This window comes from Coffea eugenioides, chromosome 2 (assembly GCF_003713205.1).
Source record: "Coffea eugenioides isolate CCC68of chromosome 2, Ceug_1.0, whole genome shotgun sequence".
Taxonomy (NCBI): domain Eukaryota; kingdom Viridiplantae; phylum Streptophyta; class Magnoliopsida; order Gentianales; family Rubiaceae; genus Coffea; species Coffea eugenioides.
The window spans coordinates 54,960,317-54,971,229 of NC_040036.1; the positions used below are offsets into that span (position 1 = coordinate 54,960,317).

At 37.7% G+C, this 10,913-nt stretch overlaps 1 protein-coding gene across 1 annotated transcript; it reads right to left on the reverse strand.

Annotated features, from left to right (window-relative positions):
- Positions 1-4,412: 4,412 nt before the first annotated feature.
- LOC113759905 (eIF-2-alpha kinase GCN2-like) lies at positions 4,413-5,027 on the reverse strand. Its single transcript, XM_027302483.1, has one exon. The coding sequence runs from the start codon at positions 5,025-5,027 to the stop codon at positions 4,413-4,415; it is 615 nt and encodes a 204-aa protein (XP_027158284.1).
- Between the last annotated feature and the right edge of the window lie 5,886 nt (positions 5,028-10,913).

The following is a 10,913-nucleotide window of genomic DNA, read 5'->3' on the forward strand; positions in this document are numbered from 1 at the left end:
GCATCTGCGTATCAGATTGTTCTTCAAGAGGAGAACAGGTCCTGGATTTACTCGCTGCTCTGGCCTCAAGGGTTGCCATTAAAGATCTCGTTCTTCATGTTAAGGTTGGTTGGTTCTCGACTGCCAGTGATGGATAGGCTGCACAAATTTGGTATATTAGGCCCTTCTCCCTGCTTTTGTTGTTGGCATCCTCGCCAGGAGTCTGTTGATCACATCTTTTGTTCTGGGGAAGTGGCACGACGAATTTGGGACTAATTTGAAAGGGAGATTGGAGGGTTTAGGGCTGTCGCTACTATATGACATAAGCTGGTTAGCTGGTGGTTGAAGCCCACTCGGAACCCGTACCTCCAGTATCTTCTTCGACTTCTGCCATCCCTAATATGTTGGAACTTGTGGAAGATGCGGAACGAGTTTGTGTTCGATGGTCGTCTGGTGTCGGTGGTTCATGTTTGCACGGAAATCTTTAGTGATCTCAAGGACCTCTTTTTTCTCAAATTTGTAGGCACCAAGACCGCTGGACAAGATTGGCCGGATTTTTATGGTATGGTGGCTGGTACGCAACGGGAATACAAAGCCATGGTGGTTCGGTGGCAATGTCTCGTGCAATAGGTGGTCAAACTGAACTCAAATGGTTGCTCCAGAGGTAATCCGGGGGAGAATGGGGGTGGGGTGTGCTCAGCTGCTCGGAGGAATGGTTTCTTGTGGGGTTCTCATGTTTCTTTAGGAAGATGACGAGTTTATAGGCAGAACTGAAACCACTTATTTATGGTGTTAGGCTGGCTATTGGCTGTGGGTATTCGGACTTGCATTTAGAATCTGATGCCTTGGTATTGGTGCAGATCGTTCACGGGAAACTACGGTGCCCATGGAGACTGCGACGGGATTTACAGGAGTTGCTAAAAGATAGACAGTCCTTTAAAGCGGTCACGCATTGCTTTCGTGAAGGGAACAAACCTGCTGACCACCTTGCAAATATTGGAGTGGAGTCAAGAATAACTGTGACGTATGAATCATTCAGTGACTTGCCCAGCCTGGTCCTTCAAGTTTGCGCAGGGTTAGGGTGTAGAAAGATAAGTTAGTGTTAAGGTTTTTTTGCTTTGGCCTCTTATGTATGATCTCTTCATATTATATCTAATAAATTCTGTTTAAAAAAAATAAAGAGTTTTTTTACGACCAGAAGCTCATGATTTTAGCATTAGTGTGGTGACTATTCACGTTTTTCTCTGTAAAATCCTTTATTTTTTTTATATTGTCACTCATATTTTTATGTTTCTGCCTTTTTGCTACAGCTTTCAGGAGTGACCCAAAATCTTGTGCTCAGCATGTCTACTTTGGTCTAGTTAGTAATTACAACCGTTCAAGGATTTGCTTCGCTTGCTAGAGAAATGTGTACCATATTACATAAGTGATGGTTTTTTCTTTTAAGTTCATAAGGATATCTACATGCTTAATATGTTAAAAAGAACAACAATGATTGCTGGATGAGAATGTTATTCAACTATGCAAATACTACTATGCTATACGCTGCCTTTTAATATCGTCAGTTAAGTATATGATTTTATCATTTATAACTGAATCTGGCTAATGTTCTCTCACTCTCGTTTATGCTAGTGCCATACTTGACTCTATAGTTTTTCACTTCCATTTGGAGTATTGATGTTGAGGGAGGCGAACCGAGGATGTATACTGTTAGTGTGTTTGGAAATTAAAATTTTAGCATGTTGTCACGTAACTGCTTTTATATGTATGGTTGATTTTCTTTTAAATAGTTCAAAACATGTTACAGATGAATCTGGAAAACATAATACAGTTTGATTAATTAATTAATTGTTGCAAGAGTCCACTTCTTCCCATACTACGAGTGACAGGACGAGAAAAGTAGAAACTATCACTGAAGCAGCCCAAGTGAGACTTCATGTGAATTATGACCCAATACCTCTATAAATGTGAAGGAATTATTTCATTAATCCTCAATGCAAAATAATTAGTGTAGTGGAATGAATATCATAGTGTAGAGTAAATAAATAAATAATAAGTAAATAAAAGGATTTTGATCGAACAATCTTGATAGATAATCCCTGTACCTATATAATAGTTCCTTGAATTCTATCCTAGATTCAAATCTTTTCGAAAATACCACTAAAAAATACCACCAGGATGCTTTGAATCAAACAAGCATTGGTCAATAGTTCATTTTGATATGCTTCATTCTCCACAGTTCAAGAGGGTTGAGCTATAAGTTCATTAGAAAGGATAGCACCCTTTTTTTCAAGTGGTTGAATCTGTAACCAGATTGATGCATGTGGGTATTATTTAACATGTGTTTTACTTTATTTATGTTAGCTACATTTCTTTAAGTATTATACTGTATTTCACTTGGAAGATTGAAAAGAAGATATCAAACGCAATCTACAAGTCGTAATTGGTGTCTAATTTACATTTTCTGTTATAAGATGCTTTTGGGAATCAAATTGAAAAAAAAAATAAAATATTAAATAGACTGAACCATAATATCTTTTTCCTCTGCTAAATTAGGTTCCTTGTCAATTGATACCACTAAGATTTGGTACCATTGCCATGCTCTGTCTTTAATCTTTATTACTGGCTATATTGCTTTTATTTAATCCATCTCTCGTACATTTGACAATTGATCCCCGAAAAGGGAGCATACCATGAGAAAATGATGTCAAATCCTCTGATTAACTATATCTGTGAATGTTCAACTCTAGCAAGTTATGCAGCAAGGTTAAGGAATGGAGTTTCTCTAGAAGATAGTGAATGGAAAGGGAGAATTTTTAAGCTAAGAATGATGTTATGGTAGAATCTGAATAGTTGGAAGAATGACTAATGGACTAGAAGCAAATTGAAGTTTATTACCACCATAAGTTGAAAGGTTAAGAATGCTTACAAGTAAGCGAGAAGGTTTTCACCATAAGAGGACATAGTTTGAGCTATAACATGAATTTCCTGGTGTCCGTTTATCAGTATTCAAAGAAACAACATTAAATTATTAAAGTTATAGTAGTATAATTGCAGGCCAGGCATGATAAGTCTGTTCATTTTGCATGTCTATTGTGTACGAGATAGAATAACTGAAAACGACTACTTGTACTGATATTTTGTGTAATTGCTTGTTTGTTGTTCCTTCCTCTCAACATAGTCTGTGCTCATATTCGTTTTTCCTTTGTATTTTGTCATTCCCTGAGCCAGTATGTGGTTAGTTTAAGCTGTCTTTGAAGGACATAAGTGAAAGTTTGTTTAGCAGTTTAGCATTTATTTCAGTTATTTGTATTACATACATAATCTATCGAAAAGATCAAAATACTCCATATTTTGCCTGATAGTAAGTGATTTTTTTTTTGTTCCTTTGAGTATATTTTATAATTCCTTAGTGGATCAATTTTTGTTTATTTTCAAAAATATTAGAGACATATTCAGCACATGTAATATTTGTTTTGTTGTGTATCTGTCATTGATTGACCCACTGTGTGGTTGTTTAAACTGAACCTGAAGGACTTGCAATAAATGTTTTGTTTGTTTAGTCTAGTTATGTGTGTTATATATGCAATAAACCAAGAAACTGAAACCACTTGATGTTTGTCCTGTAATACTGTGAAATTTTTTTTTTATTGTTTCATCTGAGCATGGTTTAGGATTTATTGGAGTAGCTGCTTCTTTTGCTTTTAAGGAAATGTAAGACAGATATTGAGAACGCTCATCTTTGTTTTGCCTTTATAACTGTCATGTACTTGATCCACTATATTGTTAGTTTAAGCTGGCTTTCAAGGTTAGAAGTGAATAAAGTGTGCAGTGTCTATTTCTAGTTGTGCTTATATACGCGATGATAAAAAATCTGTAAACTCTCCTTATTTGTCCTGATATTCAGCGAAATTGGTTTACATTTGTGTTATTTCCTCTCAGCATGGTTTATGTTTCGTTGGAGGAATAACTTTCATATTTCAGATTTATGAGAGAGATATTAAGAGCATGCTCATCTCTGTTTTGGCTTTTTAAACCTACTGTGTGGTTAATTTAAGCTGGCTTTGAAGGAGATAAATGACGATGTGTTGATTGTTAATTCCAATTACGTGTACTTTGTTAGCAATAAATTGAAAAATTGATAACTCTCTATATCTGTCATGATTATTTTGTGAAAATGGTTTTTTTATAATAAATAATTCCTCTTCTCAGTATAGTTTACAATTAATTGGAGGAATGATTTGCATTTTTCAGAAATGTAAGAGGCATATTGAGCACACGCTCATATTTGTTTGGCCATTGAATTTGTCACACACTTCAGCTGGGCTTTGGAGGACATAAATTAACACATGTTTTTTTTTATCAACTCATATAATTAAATTTATATAAAATTCAAGATTACACAATAACTGAACGAGTTTACACTAAACGTATTAATAATTATATGAACCGGTTTGAATCGGACAACTTTCCAACTCGCGAGGTCTATGATCCGACGACGACGTATTCTCTGTGGGAATATTTTGGACCTTCGTGTCTGCAGCCTGACCAATTTTATCAAAGCATAAGGCTCCTTCTCTCTCCAATCCATCTAAACGACGAAGAAGATCTGCAGGAGAAGGCCGTTTCAATGGATCTGTCTGAAGTAGCTCCAAGATCAGGTGCTTGGCAGTTTCATCCACCTTATACTTTTCGCAAACTTGCTCGGGCGAATCTCTTAGTTTCAACATTTTGCGCTCAGAACATTGCCGGGGACAAAACAGCTGGAATAGAATCAACCCCAAGGCATACATGTCCACCTTGTTGGTGGGCTTGTAGGTGGGGTCCCCCTTTTTCATTTCAGGTGCACGGTAGAGATACGCACCAACTGGTAACGAATTTGTGGTAGAACTGACATCCATTTTCAGAGCTAATCCAAAGTCCCCAATTTTCACTGTTCCACTGTCGTCTATGAAAATATTATCCGACTTCAAGTCCCGATGAATAATATCTTTGCCGTGTATGAACTGTAAAGCCTGCAAAATCTGCCGAAAGTAACTCCATGCCATATCCGTACGTAGCTCCTCCTCCTCCGCTAATTTAGACTTCAATGACTCCTTACAAAATTAACACATGTTGTGTGTTTATTCCTATTAATTTTTTACTTATGTAACCCTGATATGAAAAATTTTTACCTGTCAGGGCTTAACTTCGGTGTTAGGTTCATACAATGGTGAGGATATACTGGTTTTCTTTGGAGGATATGATGGGCTGTTGTGAGAACCCGTAAAACCCTAATTATTTTCCTAGGGTTTATTTCCCCTTAATTGCATGTTTTCTGCATTTTCTGGCTTAGAACTATTTTCTTAGTGGATTTTATGAGTAATTATAGTTTTAAGATGATTTTTCTAGCATTGGTGAATTTTTAGAAAATTAAGAATATATATTGGATGTGGGACCCACTAGTGCGAAAAGTTCGGAAAAATTCGGCCAATAAGGTTAAGTTTCGGATACTGTGAAAAATTTATCGGGTGTGAAGAGATAAGTAGTGTGTGTGAAGTGATTGATGTGAGAGAGAAAAGAAAGATAAGAATGCATTTATGGTGGTGACAAGTGTCACCTAGCCATTGGATTTGACATAAGAAACACTATTCACCTTTTGACATTTTTTTTGACTTTTGACCCAATTAAATAAATATCTCAAAAATTCACAAAATTCACCATTTTTCTCTCCTTGGTGGCCGGCTCTCTAAGCTCAAGAAGAAAGGAAATTTCTTCAACTCTCAAGCTTCCATTTCACTCAATCTTGCAAGAACAAAAGCCTACACTAGATTTCACTCCATAAAATCTTTCCTTCTAGTGCTTGTAAGTGTATTAGTGAAGTTATTTTGAAGCTCTAAGGTGGCCAACCTCTCTATCTCTCTTAATTTCTTGGTAAGTGATGCTTGAACACCCTACTACACCTAATGATGGTTATATTATGCTTAGAAGTGGCTTGAGTGTTGGATTATATGATTTATTTCTTGGTTTGGCTTGATTTGGTGAAGTTTTCCATTTTATGAGGAATTTTCTGGTTTCATATGATTTTGAAGTTGTGGACTAGTATGATGCTTGGTAATAAGGGGCTTTGGCTCTAGTAGGTGTGAATTGTTGTTAAATGCAATCAATTTTGGATTTGGAATGAAATGTGAAAAGTTAGGGTTCTTGAACCCCTATTCTGTCCGAAATTTTAGGTCATAGCTAGAGGCCGAATTGGACTTTGCTCAAAACATGAAAGTTGTAGGTATTGATGAGTTTAGTGTGTCTGCAAAATTTCAGGGCAATTGGACTAGTGTAGAGTGAGTTATGCCGTTTTTACTGTTGCTGTTTTTGGTGCACAGAATGTCCGAACTGCGATAGTAATTGCCTGTTTTGACTGGAATTGGTTTGGATTTTGAAGTTGGTGTCTTCTGAGGAAATGTAGCTGGATGTCTTAGCTAACTTATGCCTTTTGAATTTCGGCATTTGGACCTGTGTAGGCTGAGATTGACGTATTACAGTTTTGTGTGTTTTGCAAATCTGTTTTGGTAATTCTGGTTTGGTATTTGGCACTTTTGACCTAGTTGTGCTAGGATTTGGACTGAGAGGCCTTCTACATTGTTGTAGCCCTGTTTCATAGCTTCGAAACGGTGGGTCTTACACCCCCAACCGATTATTGTAGTGAGAGTTGTGCCATTACCGCATTATGACGTCAAAACCGGTTTTCTTATCAAGGCCAACATTAAAGCCTTTCTTAATTTCTGGTTTGCTTTCATGCTTGTATATGTTTATAAAACCCTATTGGGGTTGTGAATTGGTGTTGTTTATGGCTCGGTATGGTTTCTTGTTTTATGATATTGTGAGCTATGGAACGGCTCTTGACATGAAATGCTTATATGTGTGTTGTTGGGTTGTGATTGAAGAAAAATAATGAAGCCTTATGGCTGGAAAATTTGGTAAACACAAAGGGCATGCTGCCCGAATTTTTACTCGAGATTTAGAAAACTATATTCTCGACTTGAGTAAAGATTAAGTATTTAACCCTTGAATTTCCATGCATGAAACCCTATTGGGCGATAATTGGTTTGACTTTATGACTCGTTATCGAGTTTTATGGTATTTGTTTACATGTTCTAGGGCGTGACGATAGCTCACGACATTCTCCTGACGGAAGTGCATGAAATAGCACTTAATTGATTGGTGAGTGTACTACTCACTTATGTGCTATTATATGGCTTTGATATTTGAACTTGAGATGTTGTATGTTAATGGATTGATGTGAGAGTGTACTTTATCACTCTCACTTATTGTTTCACATGTTATTGAAAAGTTATTGGAAAGTTATTGGAAAGTTATATGAACTGATATATGGAATGAAATACATGACTTGGTATCGATTGGACAAGTATCCAACGACTACAAATGTTATCATTGAGCTCAACCCCATTGGTAGTTGATTGAATCGAGCCGACAAGGGTTTGGTCGTGACAATTAATGAGCCGTGGGTAAAGTTATAAGGAATCTTGTAGTATGAGAGACTCTTGATTCCGGTATACTCGAGTAATACCACAGTGCAAGTGTTTGGAGTGCGGGCCCGGTAGGGGGATGTTTGGTGGAAGGAATGGGAGAGAAGAGGAGTCTACGGTTGGTTACTCTTCAACATTGACGGAGGGTCAATGAGGTTGGATCAAGAATGGAAGAGTGGAAATGGGCTCTTGAGAGCCGTCCGTATCCTTTTATCGATGTGTTTCATTTCTTAATTGTGTACTTGAAATGAAAGGTTATGCTATATGCTCTTAGTTGCTTACGTGGTAGTAACTCACTGGGCTTTAGCTCATCCCGTTCCATTTGTTTTCCTTACAGGGATATAATTACTTTTGGGACTGATTTGGATAGTCAATTGCCAAGTTGAGCTAGTGTAAATGGCATTTGTTTAGCTTGTCGAATGAAACCCTATTGTGTATTGGGTTCATTTTCTTTGATTGGCAAACCGAGTATGTATATTCATGATAGATGGTTTTTGGCATGACACTATGGTTGTAGAAGTTGAATTTCAATGTATATATATGCTTGGTTAATGTTTGGATGAACTTTGAATCGATTTAGCTTTCAAACGACAAAAGGAAAATTTTGAACGAAAAGACACTGGACTGAATCCGGCCAGGAATCCGGCCAGAAACTGGCCGGATTGCCGGCCGGATTGGGAAGGATTTTGGAAAAATTTTGGATTGCTCTCGGCCTTGTATCCGGCCGAGAATCCGGCCGCTAATCCGGCCGGATTCTGACGTGTCCTGCACTATTCATCTTCAGCGAAAAATTTTCTTTTTTTTATTTTGTGATTTTGACTTGTTTGCGTGATTGGTGAGTTCCGGAACGTTATAGAACGATGTAAACTGTACCGTAGTCCTGGCGAGAGCTGGGCAGGCAGTCCGCTAACCCCTTTGGTTCGCCTTAGGGGAAAGTGGGGCTGTCACAGCTGTACAGTAATCAGGTTAAATAGTCTTTTGCTTCTTTAGTTTTGTGTTTATGGGTTTTCCTTTGTTTATTTGTTCATTACTATTTCCTGTGCTTTTAGGTTAACGTTTATAGACCAAGCCACAAATTGTCCTTGCAGTCAAATAGGATGGAGGCATTTGTACCTTATTGTACTTCTGATGCTCACAATGCTACCAACCGCACCGGAAGTGAGACTGGCAAAGAGGTGTTGGGGTCCTAATTCCTGAAGGGTTTAAGCCCTTGTTTGTGCTAAGCTATGCCAAGAACATTATTGTCAACCTTGCCGTTATTCTTTTCGTATGAACATGAAACTGATCAAAGAAGGCTATGAGCAGATTGAACGTTCAGTACCATTCTCCCAAAAAAATTTAGAATCTGAGTGATGCAAGTTAAAAAATCTGAATCTATATACCTTTATCGTCTTGTAGTGAAAAGTAAGTATGTTATATGCTATTTGTGATTATTGCGGGTTTGTTAGTCAATGATCAATATGTTCAAAAGAACCCTGCATTTGATTGGGGGACCAACAACAAAAAAAACCGCTTTCGAATTGCAAATGGAATAGTGACACAAAGAGATGTAAGAGTTTTTTTCCTTTAAGCTAAAACACTGCCTCAACTGGACCATTTATTTGTGCTTTTGGTCATCAACTTTCTTAGACCCATGTTTTGCCGACAGGCTACTCTTGAGTTTGAATGGCTGGTAAAATTGCTAAAGGCAGAATGTAAATGAAATCGGGGGTCTTCGAGACGAAATAGAAGTCCAAAAGAACCTAGTCGCATACTGGGAAGGGCGCTGGAAGCACGAGCTATACAGAGAAATTGGGATCCTGCACAAAAACTTAGAGCTAAAAAGGAAATATGATGGGATTTCCGAGGAGGCAAAAAAAGCTCAATGCATGTTTCCAAATACGGAAAAGGGGTGCAGTGGGTAGCGTGAGTAAGGAACCTAGCGAAGCAACACCTTCTAAAGCAGAAAGTGAAAAGTAGTTATTCGGGGCCATGGATAATGGGGGCAGTAGATAAAAGATTTGTCAATGAAAGCCAAACCAGACAGGGGGAGATTTCTCCGAAAAGCAAAAAGATGACTGTCCACTTGACTTGTGACTATTGCGGAAAGGCCAATCACACTGAGAATGATTGTTGGAGAAAGGGGAGGAGATGTCTGCGCTGTGGGAGCATCGAGCATCGAATTGCATATTGCCCGATTAAAGTGCGGAAAAAGAAAAGAACTCAACAACCAACCCAGACCGACCCTGCACCGCCAAGTGGAGAAGGGACTGGAATGAAGAACCTCGTTTCTTCTGACTCTGAAGACGGAGAAGGTACAGGCCATTGGTTACTTTAAATTTGAAGGAAAATTTCGAGGACGAAATTCTTTTAAGGGGGGGAGAGTGTGAGAACCCGTAAAACCCTAATTATTTTCCTAGGGTTTATTTCCCCTTAATTGCATGTTTTCTGCATTTTCTGGCTTAGAACTATTTTCTTAGTGGATTTTATGAGTAATTATAGTTTTAAGATGATTTTTCTAGCATTGGTGAATTTTTAGAAAATTAAGAATATATATTGGATGTGGGACCCACTAGTGCGAAAAGTTCGGAAAAATTCGGCCAATAAGGTTAAGTTTCGGATACTGTGAAAAATTTATCGGGTGTGAAGAGATAAGTAGTGTGTGTGAAGTGATTGATGTGAGAGAGAAAAGAAAGATAAGAATGCATTTATGGTGGTGACAAGTGTCACCTAGCCATTGGATTTGACATAAGAAACACTATTCACCTTTTGACATTTTTTTTGACTTTTGACCCAATTAAATAAATATCTCAAAAATTCACAAAATTCACCATTTTTCTCTCCTTGGTGGCCGGCTCTCTAAGCTCAAGAAGAAAGGAAATTTCTTCAACTCTCAAGCTTCCATTTCACTCAATCTTGCAAGAACAAAAGCCTACACTAGATTCACTCCATAAAATCTTTCCTTCTAGTGCTTGTAAGTGTATTAGTGAAGTTATTTTGAAGCTCTAAGGTGGCCAACCTCTCTATCTCTCTTAATTTCTTGGTAAGTGATGCTTGAACACCCTACTACACCTAATGATGGTTATATTATGCTTAGAAGTGGCTTGAGTGTTGGATTATATGATTTATTTCTTGGTTTGGCTTGATTTGGTGAAGTTTTCCATTTTATGAGGAATTTTCTGGTTTCATATGATTTTGAAGTTGTGGACTAGTATGATGCTTGGTAATAAGGGGCTTTGGCTCTAGTAGGTGTGAATTGTTGTTAAATGCAATCAATTTTGGATTTGGAATGAAATGTGAAAAGTTAGGGTTCTTGAACCCCTATTCTGTCCGAAATTTTAGGTCATAGCTAGAGGCCGAATTGGACTTTGCTCAAAACATGAAAGTTGTAGGTATTGATGAGTTTAGTGTGTCTGCAAAATTTCAGGGCAA